The 15,134-nt window shown below is 48.6% G+C and overlaps 1 protein-coding gene across 3 annotated transcripts in view; it reads left to right on the forward strand.

Moving 5' to 3' along the window:
• The first annotated feature begins 261 nt into the window (after positions 1-261).
• The window catches only part of SLC26A11 (solute carrier family 26 member 11), a 42,741-nt gene continuing 27,868 nt past the window's right edge, over positions 262-15,134 (forward strand). For 2 of the 3 annotated variants that reach the window (XM_083148132.1, XM_083148134.1), the window contains exons 1-2: positions 262-410; positions 14,464-14,716. In XM_083148132.1, the coding sequence (XP_083004258.1) occupies positions 14,495-14,716 (222 nt within the window). In that variant the 5' untranslated portion in view covers positions 262-410; positions 14,464-14,494. The remainder of the gene's footprint in view (positions 411-14,463; positions 14,717-15,134) is intronic. The other variant, XM_083148133.1, reaches the window with a different exon arrangement.

Genomic DNA, 15,134 nt, shown 5'->3' on the forward strand with positions numbered 1-15,134 from the left:
CAGATACTGAATTTGAATGGCAAGCAATCATTTTCTTGTACATATATAGTGCCAGTTACAGATGTACCCAGTGAGTTTTTATAAAAAAAAAAAAAAATTTCTTCACTTTCTGGAATGTATGGTTTTCGGAATAATTCGGATAACGGATATTCAGATACGGGATACTCGACCTGTGTATATATATACATATACATACACAGTATGTCTGCGTGTGGATAACGCTAAGCAGAAGTGCCTAGCTCACTATTTTTGCTGTGCTGCGTCTCCAGGCTTCCTTGACTTCCGCCGCCGTGTCCTTGTCTGCCGTGCTGTCCGCCAGGAATGTTACTGGATATCCGGGACAGATTAGCGCATCTGCTGTAAGTGACTCCCTGCCACATGATGAAACTCAAGCAGGTGCAAAGGGCAAGGTTAGTACACCACACTACATCGCCCCTGACAGCCCAAACTATATACCCCACAGCCTAACCCTAACCATACACCCCGCAGGCAGGCTAACCCTAACCATACACCCCACCCAGGCAGCCTAATCCTAACCATACCACCCCCCATAGCCTAACCATAACGCCCCCACACAGCCTAACCCTAATCATACACCCCACCCAGGCAGCCTAATCCTAACCATACCACCCCCCATAGCCTAACCATAACGCCCCCACACAGCCTAACCCTAGCCCCCCCCCCACACACACACACACAGCCTTGCTCTACCCATACACGCATACTCCCCTCCCTGCAACCTCTGTCACTCTGCGTTCCCCCCTCACACTCTGCGTCCTTTGCCACCATGTCCCCCTCACAATCTGCGTCCTATGCCACCCTGCATATGCCCTCCAAGCATTCTACGCCACCCTGTGTCCCCCCTCCCATGCGCCTATTCTGCAGCCTGAGGGGCTGGGGACATAGCCAGCAGCTCAGAGAGCCACTAGCCATGCCCCTCACAGCGGGGAAAATGGGGCGTGACCTCGTTGAAATAGGCCACACCCCCATATAGCTAGGTCACACGACATAGACGCGCGCAACAGATCCCCCGCCCCCACATTAGGGGCTTCAAGATATTTCCCGGGCTAGTTTTAATTCCCAGGGCCAGATTCTCTAAGCTTCAAAAGTGATAAAATGGAGAGTGATAAACAACCAACCAATCAGCTCCTGTCTGACATTTTTCAAACACAGTCTATGACATGGCAGGTAGGAGCTGATTGGCTGGCTGTTTATCACTCTCCATTTTATCACTTTTGAAGCTTAGAGAATCTGGCCCCTGATCCGCCCCACATCTTCCTGCATGCAGCTACAAAGCCTTCTGCAATCTTGTAGCACCATACACTGATACATCTATTATACACCTCCAATATTATAGTCAAAACCATAACACTGGGTGCAGGATGGGGAGGGAGATGGGCAGGGCTGTTTCTAGCAATCCCATGGGGCATCTGCTGCTCCACCACAGTCCTATTGTACAGGTTGCGAACCCTTCCAGGTGTCTGCGCCCATGCAGCAGCACAGAGGCATCATTCTTTAGTGGTTGGAAAGGTAGGGATTGCTGGCAGTGTGCCTGACTCCTGACTGCCCTATTGCTTGCCTCCGTTCAATAAACCTGCAGCTGCAGCCACAGCACGTGCTGTGTAGGTAACTACTCACACTGGGAACCATGATGTTCTCTGGTGGCGAGCAGTAGCAACCTGACTGTGGATAGGCGTGCACAGCTGCACTGTTTGAGATGGTACCAGAAGAGCCAAACTGCATTACTAGGGACTGTTTCAATGTGCTGTGGTGTTGTATCTAGCAGGATATTGTGGTTAGACAATATTAAGCATGTGACATGCAGTAATCACTGTAGTTGTCTTATCTTATGCAATACTTTGTGCTAATCTGGTACTTTTTATTTTAAATGCTTCAGTTCTAAAACCTCAGATAATATCTCTTCTACTATTGTAGCGGTATCGTTTATGTTTAGACTGCTGGCTACTGGTCTAATAGTGTGTACACACGGTTAGATTTGGCTTCTGATGTTCCCGATATAGGGAACATCGGTGGCCAAATCGCATGCTTTTTTAGGGCCTGCGAGCCCGATGCGCTGCCGATGCGCGCTCCCGTGTGAGCGCATATCGGCAGCCAGATAGAGAGGGCAGGCAACACTATATAGTGCAGATCTGCACTATATAGTATAATTGTGACCCTCTGGCATGCCGTGAGATGCAAGTCCCGATGCGATCGGATCGCGTCGGGACTCGCATCACACGGCAGTATCTACACACCTTAACATGCTTGAGGAGTCTTTATAGACAACACTGTATGGTCTATGCAGTGATTCTCAACTCCACCCCTAGGTATCTCCAACACATCATGTTATGAGTATTTATGTTTGTGGCAGCAGGTGGTGAGAACCCGTGCCCAATGAAAATGGTCAATGCTCCCCCTGTATTCTATTAGGTATGTTACTATTATAGACTTTTCTAAAGTTTGGCAGATAATTTGCACCATTGGTAGAGGCTGACTTCTACTTTGTTTTATTTGTGCTAAAATCATTCTACATTACACATTCAGCAAGAACATGCATCGGTAATGAATAATGCGTACACATTAGCTCCCAAACTGTGTGCCCTGTCTCCCTGGGGTGCCTCGGGGCACTTGCAGGGGTGCCACAGGTTGGTATTCCAGGACCAATTTAAATTATTTATGATCAATTATTTATGGACAAAACCAGTGCTGGTGGCTGCCAATCATAAAATGTGTACAATCAGAAGCAAATCCTGCCCTTTTACACATAATTGAACCTAAGAAGCACATATAAACACAATCTACTTAATTTTATATATTTGTTGGGGGGCCTAGGGGTGCCGTGGAAAAATTCTTGTACTCTAGGGTGATTCAAAAAACATTAGGAACCCCTGCATCGTCTGCTGATCCACTCTGCCAGTCCCTCCATTGGTTGCCTGTATATTACCGCATTCAATATAAAATACTTCTACTTACATACAAAGCCATCACTCTGACTGCACTGACTTATATCTCTTTGCTTATCTCAAAATATATCCCCACCTGACCTCTCCGCTCTGCACATAAGGGTGCGAGGGCTGTGTGCTGTGTCCTTCGTGTAACCTCACTCTCAACCCCCCAACTGAAATCATGCTCAGAGACAGTACGTGGGATAGAATCATTGGCCACAGTTTATTAATACCTCTAAATACATATTGCAGGGTAGGGACAGAGAACGGTGGGCAAGGCAAGCTCCCGATCAATGACCTTCATTGATTTATGATGTAGGGGCGTGCCCCCTGCCTACGCTGTAGGCCCTTGGCTACGCCCCCCCTGTGGGCCAGCCCCTGCAGATCACCCCCTGCCTGGCGCGCAGCCGGACGGCCTGCCGTCGACAGCTAGAGCCTGGCGTGCGGCCCGACCGAGGGTGAATCTGCGAACCTCAGCTGGCTCCTCCTGTCCCGATGCCTTGCGCACCGCTTCTTCCCGCCACTGAGGCCCCCTTGACCTGCCTGGGCCGAAAAAACCCCACCCTGCCATTTGCCCTTAGCTCATGACTCCAGTGCCTCCTGCAGTGCATTGTTGAACAGGTCTATGCCGACCTCTGACAAGTGCACCCCATCGCCCCTGTATAAACCCACCATCTTCTGGTTTATATCCGGGTGTCGTATGACGGCTCCCCCTAAGGCCTCGACGCATCTCCCGACTGCTACGTTAATTTTCTTCCTGGTCCTTTCCACTGCCGCCCCGTTGCGCGCACCCCGCCAGGCTAGCCTGGGAATGATGCTGGACCATATAATGCGCAATTCGGGCCAGCGCCCTTTCACCGATGTTAGGTCGTCCTTTATTACTCTCTTAAAGTCCAGGGACTGTATTTTGCCCAAGTCATTGCCCCCCAAATGTATGACCAACACTTCTGGGTGGCCCGTAGCTCTCTCCGCGCGCAAGAGCACTTCCCTGAGCTCGCCCCACCTCATCCCCCTTTTTCCGAACCAGGAGATTCGGCCGAACTCCCTTGGCAGCCCTAGCTGCCGGCCATATGGTCTGACCGCGGCCCTGACTTCCGCCCAATGTATGTAGGAATGGCCCACGATCCATATGCGCCTTGCCTCTTTGGGCCCTGTGGAAAAGGGGGAGGAGGGTGGCGATGTTAATTTGCTGCTGCATTGTTTGTGACTGGCCTAACATAAAGTTTGTAGCGATCTGACCTCCATCTGCCTATAGCCCTAATTTCGTCCGGCGCCCGGCCTGCCCTGGCAGCTGATGTTGCTGCGCCGATTCTAAATGAGTGCGTGCTAAACTTTCCGGCTTCCCAGCCGCTGGCCGTCACGCACTTCCTCAATATTGCCGCAAACTGGTACTTTGTCAGCGGTGACCCATTGCCGTGTACCAAGAATTGCTCCCCGCATTCTGGCCTGACTTCCAAATAGTCCCGTACGGCTGCCACTGGGCATGTCAATGCCTCGCTGTGTCTGCACAGCTGCACCCAGTTTCCCCTACCCTCCTGATCCGTTTTGGATCTATGCACCTTACACAGCACCGCGCTGCTGGTTACCGCCACGTTCCCGTACAGCAGGCCATCTCCCGCCGAGAGCTTAGCTCTCGCTACGAGTTCGCTAATGCGAAATGCCCCGCTAAAAGCCATCGCGAATGCCGCTCGTAACAACCTTGCTTCGCCCTGATCCCTGCATATTGTGGGGACGTGGCGCAGGAGGGTCCTTAACCTTTCCAACGTGATTGGCTCCCTTGGGTCGGGTCTCCTAACTTCTGCCCTTGCCCAACCTCTCATAATTGTCTGCACCATGAAAGACTTTGTCTCGTCCTTCTCGCCCGCCAGTTTCTGGAAGAAAGCTATGCCTGCCAACAAGGCGCCAGCCTTGGCCTTGGTGCCCCCTCCCTCCTTAGTTTTGCTAAGAATCCCAAGATCCGTTGTGGGACCGTTTGACCCCTGCAGCTTACCGCCGCTTGGAATTGTTGCCAGCTTTCCCAGGCGGCCTTGTATGCCTTCCATGTTCTTGGTGCCAGTGACCGCTCCACCAGATTTTCTACAGTAGCTTGGGTTGGCAACCTGCCAGAGACAGGAGGGGCATGTTAGGCCTGTTAGGCTGGCTTGGGGTGCTGCTTCCCTGAATGCCTCCCAATTTTGCCTGGACAGTGCGTCGGCTATCCCGTTCTCAACCCCTGGCACATGCCTTGCCCTGAATGTAATGTTGTACCGCAGGCTTTCTGCTACCAACCGCCTCAGCAGCCGGACGACTGGCAGGGACGACGCCCGCTGGCTGTTCACAGCTTGAACAACCCCCAGGTCGCACCAAAACTGAATCTGTCTATTGGCAAGCTGCTCTCCCCAAATGGTAACTGCTACCACTATTGGGAATAACTCTAATGCCGCCAAGTTCCTAGTTAGGCCTATGGCTTCCCATGCGGGCGGCCACGTCTGCGCGCACCACTCCCCTTGCCAATATGCCCCAAAGCCTGTGGCCCCGGCAGCGTCTGTAAATAACTGCATCACGTGATTGGGCCGAAACTCGTCGGGCCAAACCCGCACTCCGTTGAAATTCTGTAGGAATTCTGCCCATACCTGCAGGTCCTCCCTGAGTTCCTTAGTAATGCGCACAAAGTGGTGTTTCTTTGCAACGCCAGCGGTGGCTTGCTCCAGCCGCCTCTTGAATATCCTGCCCATGGGGATCACTCTGCATGCAAAGTTGAGGCTTCCCAACAGGGACTGCAGGTGACCCAGAGTCACCTTTTTAGCCCTGATGCAATGCCCCACCTCCCTACCCAGCTTTTCAACTTTATCCCCTGGGAGCCTGCACTCCTGCCTGATTGTATCGATTTCTATGCCCAAGTAAGATAGGACCGCTTTGGGCCCTTCTGTCTTTTCTGGCGCGATAGGCACGCTGAAATCCTCAAGCATTGCCTGTAGTTCACCCAGAAAGTTCCCGCATGGTGGCGACCCTGGCGGCCCTGCCACCAGAAAATCGTCCAGGTAGTGTGCTGTCGCCCCTGACCCTGTGCGCTCCTGCCAGCAACACTGCAAGAAAGTGCTGAACGCCTAGAAGAAGGCGCATGATATTGCACAGCCCATAGGCAAACATTTGTCTATGAAGAAGTATCCGTCAAAGTTTAGGCCCATCAGGCTAAAGCTCTCCGGATGCAGGGGAAGCAACCTAAAAGCTGACTCAATGTCTAACTTTGCCATCAGTGCTCCCCTGCCCTGTGCCCGTATCATCTTGACTGCGGAGTCAAAAGATTGGTACTGCACAGAACATTCCTCCTTGTTTAACGCGTCATTCAATGAGCTCCCTTCGGGGTGTGACAGGTGCTGTTTGAGCCTGAACTTACCCGCTGCCTTCTTTGGGACCAGCCCCAAAGGTGATATGATTAGCCTTGGAACTGGCGGGGCTAGGAATGGCCCTGCCATCCTTCCCAGTGCCAGCTCCTTAGTAATCTTCTCGCGCACCAAACCCGGCCGCTCCCTAATGGACTTTAGGTTTGCTGAGCTGCCCGTGGGTGCGACCTCCCTCGTGATTGGAATTTTGAAACCCTCCCTGAAACCTTCCCGCAGCATTTTGGCTTCCCCCCTTTTAGGATATCTGGCTAGCCACGCCAGGATCCTGTCAATGTTGACAGGACTAACTGCTTTTGTTAGGTCCTGGCACTGTGGGTACTTTTTTCCTGTAATTACCCCCTTGCCTGGTGCATTCTTTAGCTGCGTGGTTAGCGCCGCATGTGCTGCATGCGTGTTTGAATTTGCACTGAGTGCGGGTGCAGCGCATGTCGTTAAATGCCCAACATTTAAGGTCTTGCTTCTGTGTGCTAGGCCTCCCTGCGGCTACCTTTTGCGGCGCTGCTGCCTTTTCTGCTAGGCCTGCTGACTGTGCATTAAGCCATAGGTCTACGTCCCTAGTGCCGAAGTCTATGGGCTTCCTGCCCGCAGCCTTCGCCCTGAAGTCTTCGTCGTATCTAGGCCATACTGAGCCCCCTTGCTCCTTGTATGCATTGTAGACGAAATCCGTGTATCGTGATAGGCCTAGCCATGCCTCGGGGTAGGCCTCCGTATAGCACGCTGTGTAGGCGAACATGCCACTAAGCCAATGCTCAATAGTTTTGTAGCTATCGCCCTGTGTCCCCCCTTTTGGCTTGGCCTTTTCCTTATCCCTTAGTCCTGCTGCTGTTAGAGCATATATCTATAAAAGCCCCTTTTTCTATCTCCTTCCTGGTCACGGCTGGCAAGTGCGCCGCTACTGACCCAAATGCGTATCCCATGGCGGTGTTGCCTTGCACAAAAGATGCCACCTTATCCGGCTGTATCCCGCCCAATTGTTCCCTGACCGCGTCCGCCCCTGGGATGTTACCCATCTTGCTTTTCCATTTGGCTACTGCGGCCCTCCATTGTTCCCTTAAAACCCTGCACGCCTCATCCTCATCTGACTCTACGGGGCCCTCCTTTAAATTGAGGTCCCCCTGTGACACGCTGCTGGTGTGTGGGCCCCCTCCCGGTGTAATACTTGTACTTAGCAAAACCGTACCCGTTGCCCCTATGACATCACCTGTGGCATTGCTAACTCCCTGAGCCCTCCCTGGTGTAATACATACATTTTGTGAAACAACATCATCTACAGCATTGCTAGCATTCTGGCTATTGCATACATTTCCTGGTGTACTACACATGCTATGCTGGTTATCGTTTGTGACATTTGTCTTACCAATCCCTTGTACCGTCTGCTCCGCTCCTGCGTTGATAGCTGGAATGTTCTTCTCGCGTCCCCCGTCACCTGCGCCGGACAGAGCGCAAGGAGGTGACCGAGCGATTTACGCCTGCTGGGGCGTGAATGTGGAAGCCACGCCGACCATAGCGGAGCCCGTGCTTTGCTGCTGGCCTCGCTCTCTTCTGCTTGAGTGCCTGTCATGGTACCTTCTTGGTGTGCTGTAATATGGGCTTCTTCTCCTCTGCGGTGACGTGCGGGGGGTAAAACGGTGCTCTGACCCGTGGTACCTGCGAGTATGATTGCTGCCGTGGGAACTTTGTGGACTCTGTCGGCTTCTGCTGGCCCCCCTCCCCCTGCGCAGGAAATCCTGCTCTTCGCGGTGGCAAGTGCGCTCCCGCCTTTCTCGCCGCCGTGTGCAACTGCAGCTACGACGGCCGGTCCGCTCAGTGCAGGACCTGGGGTGATGATGCCTGCTCCTTGTTGGTGATGCCACGGGAGACTGGCGCTGATGTGACCGGTCCCTCCCCGCCATGCGCAGGAAAGGTGGCGACCCCCTGTCGTGGTGTGATGAGGATGCGGCTGTGGTGGTGGTGGGCTGCGCCAAGGCAGCATACAGCTGCGTTGCTGCCTGCTGCACCCACGCTGCTCGTTCCTCTGATGTGCTGCGGATGCGATGCCACTGCTGTGTGAAAGGTAAGTTGGGGCTGGACAAGTGTGAGGTAATGCCCGGTAATTGTGCCCCGCCGTCGGACTCCGGCCTGTCCGATTCTGCCACTGCCGGCACGTCGTCATCGATTGTGGCAATCAAACTGTTGGGCACAGGGCTTGGTGCTTCAGCATTATTTTGCAGGGCTCCTGCTGGCCGCTTTGCTGCATTGCGGCCACCAGGTGGCGCACCCCCCTGCCGTGTACCTTTTTGCTGCTGCTGCTGCTTCCGACTAGCAGCTCTCTGGTCTCCCTTGATGCTGGGCTCCTCCCCCGTTTCCTGCCTGAAACGCTTGGGCTGCTTCCTGCTTCTGGACGGTCTGGGTGCTGGGATCTCCATGCTGCCTTGCGATACCTGGATGTGGCTGCTCTTCCGGACCCTTGGGGCTGCTGGCTGTATAATGCTGCTGCCTAGCAAGCCCCTGCGAAGTTCTGGGCAGAGAGGCCGAAGCTGTGCCGCCGGGTGACTCAAAGCTGCTGGATGCTGCTGGGCAGGTAAGCTGGACTTGCCTTCGTGCTCCCTTTGTTTAGCCTCGGATCGGAGCTGGGTGCTGCTGCTGCCGGGGATGTGGTGCTGCTGCTGCTGGGGATGTGGTCAGACTCCCTGCTCCGGAATGCTGCTAGATCTGTTGCCCGGCCGTGCTCTGTGGAGGAATGCTGCCTCCCCCGCCGGCTCGGGCATTTAACCCCTTCCCGGCCAGGCTCCCCCTGACTGGCTGGCCAGCGTGCCAGGTGTGAAATGGGGGTCGGCATACCTGCCTGCCCCCCCTAGCTTCCCGCCGTTCGGACCTCCGTCCGCAACAGCCCCGCCCCCCTATGCTGCTCCGGGCGCCATCTTTGGCTGCCTGCGCTCCCTAGATCTGCATCTCTCATTCACACTCATTACTTGCTCCCACTTACACTTGCAGGATTTTTGTCGAGCAGCACCCACCTTATGGAATGCCCTTCCACGCACATAAGACTCTCCTCTAGCCTCCAAACTTTCAAGCGTTCCCTGAAAACTCACCTCTTCAGGCAAGCCTATCATATTCAGGAGCCCCACACAACTTCCAGTAGCATTTATATCTAATTGCATCCCATCAGGACCGTCTAGTAATCTGGTGGGACTGCCATGCTATGGATTTCTATCATTATGTATCCCTCCTATTATCCCTATAGATTGTAAGTTTGCGAGCAGGGCCCTCCTGCCTTCATGTGTTTGTATCTCCCAGTTTGTTTAAACACTGTTGTCTCCAATTGTATAGCGCAACGGAATATGCTGCGCTATATAAGAAATTGTAAATAAAATAAAAAAAATAGGCTGATATGCACAAAAATATAATTACTAATATTGTTAACCATATCCTGCTAATATTTACCTGGATTAAGTTATTTCTCAAACATGGCCTGTAGCACGGTAATTAGTAGCTAATTGGCAGGCTCCTATTGTACGAGCGGCTTTCAAATGCATACTGTGGACCGTACGCATGCGTGGTCATTCGATAATCTCTCATGCTGCAAAAAAAAATAAAGCCGTGCAATCAAACCCGAATCGGGGGCTCTCTGTGTCACATGATCAGTATTGGATGTGTTGGTTTTTTGGCTAGGTCCTTTGGCGCTGCTTCTGATGCTTTGCTGCCTCACTGTTACAAGAAGGGACTATCCCTTAAAGCCCCAAGACGTTGCAAGTTTGACAAAAAAAATGATTTAGTACCAGTGTTGGCTCTGCATCAGTTAGGTATAGGGAGATGGAGGATACTTATCTTCGATTTCTGCTGTTGCGGCTTCTAGGCTTGTCCTTTCTTCCGTCAGTATATCCTCGTTGGGTATATGAAAAAGAAGATTTTTCAAGGGAAAAGGTATTAAGATAGATTCTACAATACAAGAGGGATTCTTTTGTGCCCGGATGTGTGAATGGTTCCTACCTCACTTACACAGTATTGTAGTGAGGGGAAACCTATCTGGGCTTCTTTTCATTTTCAAATTCAAGGAGAAAGCTGTACGTTGGTGTACCTCACTCACATGACAACATGCTGTAACAGTCTTATCAAGGTATCTTTTAGATGGCGTACCGGTACTCACGATTGTCATTGAAGAAAAACTCTCATCAAGGTTTCTTTAGTTTCTATGTAAACTTTATTTTGACATATAGTAAGAGCTCTTATAGCATAAAATATGTTAAGAATATGATTAAAAACACCTTTTTGCTGTTGGAGGGTCGGTACGCATCCCTCAGAGTATTTGATCTGATCCAAGCACAATGCTTTAGACCGGTTCTACTGCATGTACTTCTGAAAAAACAAAGATCCTACCTTTCTTTTCGAGTGCATCGTGATACCAAGTTCCTTCAGCAAACACAAAAGGGTTTTAAAATACCAAGTCCTCCTGCCTACGCGTTTCGAGATTAGGATCTCTTTATCAAGATGTTTGCAATGTGTTAGCAGATAGTGGCTGCAGTGCACTGTATAACTTGTGTAATCTGGAACTTGAGCTTCTTCTTTTTAACAGGGTGTATGGGATAAAATAAAAGGCTCTTGGTGGGTATATTTAAACTTTAATAATAAATAGTAAGATCTCATGTAAAAATATAAAAGCATAACATTGAATGTCTACAACATTCAGTATATTAGCATCATTGGCAGATTTGTAAACCCGACCTTGACAAACTATCCCCCAGGAATGTACCACCCCAAGGGTGAATTTACCCCATTGCTAGTTGGACATTAAACATACATAATGGTCATCAGGCTGCAGTACTTGTCTTTGGGCTGGCACTAGCTGGCTACACATAAGAACGATATCGTTACAATGGTTGGAACAGTAATCTAGCAGTGTGTGAAAGCAAACCATAATCATGGGCGATAAAGGGGCTGGAATGGAATCGTCCCATCTGTGCCCAAAGTCATTTACTGGAGGTAATTGAATTTCCCACATATGGTCCTATTTCAAAGTGTTAAACCCTGTACACATGGTGAGATATTGGCTGATGGCCAATATTGACTAAGCAATTATGACTAGATGAACAAGAGATTTTGCTAGATGCACTGGAGATTTTGTCTAAGTAATGATAGCATAGTTGCCTACCCTCCTGGATTCTGCAGAAGACACTGTTATATTTTTGGGGAAAAAGGAATGAGAGCTAGATACATTTACATTGAGTCATCAGCACTATTTCCCAGCACTTTAGCAAGTGTAGTAGCTCTTACTAACTGCTTTAGGGCTTAAAATCCGCCACTGTAGAGAAGCCAAATGCAGTCTATGAGACTGCACTGGCTTCACTGTGACTGGCACTGACTTCCTATTGGAAGTCCGACCTGCCAGTCACCCAAAGCATGCCCATTGGGAGATTTTCACTCCCATAAAATCCATGGTCTGCACATGCGCAGTACCTACGGCAGTACTGTCCATGTGCTGGTTCCTATATTGTACAGGCTCCGGGACTGTGATTTCACTTCTAGGGCTGTCCATAGAAGCTGGCTATATGCGCAGTACAGAGGTTGGTACTGGGCATGCAAAAGTTCCGGTGCCTGTCATCATTGTCAAAGCACGGGGAACAGGAGGAGCAGTGGTGGCAGGGGGGAGCCGGCATCACAGTCAGCTGCAGCCCCCCTCCTACCAGGTAAGAGCCACCACTGACAATTTCTATTCACAATATCTCCATATATGGAATTAGAGACGCCCTTTGGGTGGAGCATGACACACCCCCTCAATAGGGCGCCGTGCAAAATTCTACTACCAACTGTAATCTCCCTGAAACTAGTTTTCAAAAGTAGGCAATGTCTGTGTGCATGTACATGTGGTAGGGAATATAGATTGTAAGCTTCACTGGGGCAGGGACTGATGTGAATGTTCAACTATACTCTGTAAAGCGCTGTGGAATATGTGTGCGCTATATAAGAAACTGTTAATAAATAAACAAATAATATAAGCAGGAGAAAAACTGGGAGATTTTGACTATCTAGCCAAAATCTCTTGCAAAAATCAAATAGTGTGTACACCCCTTTAGGCATAACACGCTATTTGATTTTGATGTCCTATTTTCACTGGTAAATTTTATATGCATTTGAAGAATACGCCTTATATGTAAGAGCCTGAACTCTTGTTTAGTATAACTTAAGGACATATTAAATAGCAGTGTATAAGTGTATATTTAAAAACGTAGTTATATTAAAAAAAAAAAAGAGCTGACCTGACAAAATAGCTTTTTCTGTGGTTTCCGGTTTCAACATCCCTAGCTAGATGCTATGTGCTTGGTATGTTTTGTAAACCTGAATGAGGGAATGACCATGGCAGAGGACAGTTATTTTATGTTCTGCAACAGAAAGACAAGTGGCTATTCATAAAATGTGGTGCAACGTTAGCAAAACATTGAGCAAGTTTTCAGTCTGTTGGAATTACTAGCTCCCTACTGGACTATGCTATGCCCTCAAGTTTATGCTTGAACTAGCCACGAATACACTATGTCCGATTAAAATAAATTTCTTTGACATTTTTTTTTCTCAAGCATAACATTTTTATTGAGTATGTAACATAAACCATTGCAAAAAGGTACATTTAGCAAGAATACCTAAAATATATATATTTTTTTGAAAATATATATGGAAGCCATGCTTCTTTATGCCATTTTGGAAGTCATCAAACCTCCTCTAGCAGACTTTTTGCTGACATTACAGCCGTAGTTCAGGGTGGCAAACCGATGCTAAATATAATATAGTAATATGATTGTATTACAGAAATTCATACTTTTTTTTTTTTTTTTTAAATATCACTCATTTTGGCTTTTCTGAGCGATACTGTTTAAAATATGACCTTAGTGTTTATGCTCAATATCGCTAAGGATGCGAACTACCGCAGTTAGTTAATGTTCCCCCCTGCCTGTTGTCATGGGCGTACATGGAGCGTTATTCGACTAAATCATCAACAACCACGTTAGGAGTGGGGGGCCGGGTGACGTCACTAATACCCCTGTGGCTTCTCACCCATAGAGGGACTACAAGTCCCATCGCTCAGTGACATCTACAGTGTTCCCCTTTCACACCAGAAAATGCAGGTACTAGGCTGGTGTGAAAGGGGCCAACCCGGGAATGTCCCTGCATGATCCAGGGACTATATTCCCAGGTAAGTCCCTGCATTTTCTTGTGTGAAAAGGGTGTGAATAATATTTATAGCTATACCGTTCAGTTTCTATGCAGTATATTGTTTGCCAGGGAGTTCAGGTGAAATCGTTAACAATATCGCTCATGGAGTGCATACTATAGTGTGTATGGCGTACGCACGTATTAAACAGGTTCAGCTTTTCACATAAATCACTTCAATATCTGTTCGTGGAATTGACTGCTTGGCAAATAAACAATTACCGCCTTTACTGTACTACTGCAATTGTAAATAATGGGGCTGATGCAGAGTTGGAATGGGGCATTTTTATGTAGGCGTAGTCCCGCTAGGGCTTGTTCACACAAATGGAGGCACATCTTGCCTGTTTGGAGGTGTATCATTGGCACCTGAGATAGGGTATATCCAAAGGCCTCAAGATGCATACTGTTATGCCATGGTGGTTTAGATTTGACTTGGTTCTTTTAGCAAGTTTGACCTAAAATATGGGGCAAAACCTCATGTTTTGCCTTGTTTTAAGATCCGAACAGACAGAGTAAAATCCAAAACACTCATCTCTGATTTTTTTATTTCTGTTCACGCATCTTTTGAGCATGATTATGTTGATTTATTTCATACCCTGTTTCCACGCCATGGGTGATAATTGTTGCAAGAAGGAAACAGAATTACAAAATTACATTTTTAAACAATATCTCTGACTTGAACAATAAATTGCAAGTCATTTACCAATCAAAGTATTCTAATAGGTTTGACTTAGTAAATAGGATTTCACATAGTGGTAATAATGGAACTAATCTACAGATGGGTCCTCTTATACCTTTCTCCTTTGTGGCATATGGCATGGGGTGCCCAGCACTAATAAGGCAAGATGAGCAAATCATCCCAAATTCCTTTATTAGCATTTGATTGAAAGTTTTGTTACTTAAACAGGAAATGGTTTCCTAATTTATATATTTATATGTTGTCTTGTTTTCCCTAGAAAGAATGTTATGTGACGATTGACTGCAATCATGGAGTGTCTGGGTGACCAGCAGGGTAGGCGTATTACTGCTAGAACCCTGCACAGATGCTGCTCTTGGGGAACTCTACAGAGGAGGCTGCCATTTCTGTGCTGGTTGCCACAGTATTCCCTGCAATGGATGCAGCTTGACATCATCGCTGGATTCACTGTTGGACTGACAGTGGTACCCCAAGCTCTTGCTTATGCAGAGGTAGCTGGACTACCTGTGGAGGTATGTGGTCTGTAACTGAAACATACCAATTGCTTATACAATGTTTTTGTTAGAATTCACATAAGAAAATAATTAGTACAATGTCCTGTACCCCATGTATGAGGGTGAATTCACAATGATATCTTTTAACCCCATGTCTTTCATTTCCTTATCAGGAGTGTGTATACACTATCTATATTTCATAGATCTAGAGGACGCTCCACTACCTCTGGTTATATAGTGTAGGCTTTGGAGACTGGCACTAAAATATTTAAAAGCTGCCTCCTTCCACCCATATAACCCCTCCTTCAGCAATACCTGTCTTCTTTGTAGTGCTTGGAGCAAGGCACGATTGTCAGTTTGCCTTTTTAGTTAGGTTTTATTTCTTTAATTTTTGTTTTCTATTGGAGCGCTTAGCCCAGTGGTTCGTGAACTCTTT

Source organism: Crinia signifera, chromosome 6 (genome assembly GCF_055691185.1).
Source record: "Crinia signifera chromosome 6, ASM5569118v1, whole genome shotgun sequence".
NCBI classification, from domain to species: domain Eukaryota; kingdom Metazoa; phylum Chordata; class Amphibia; order Anura; family Myobatrachidae; genus Crinia; species Crinia signifera.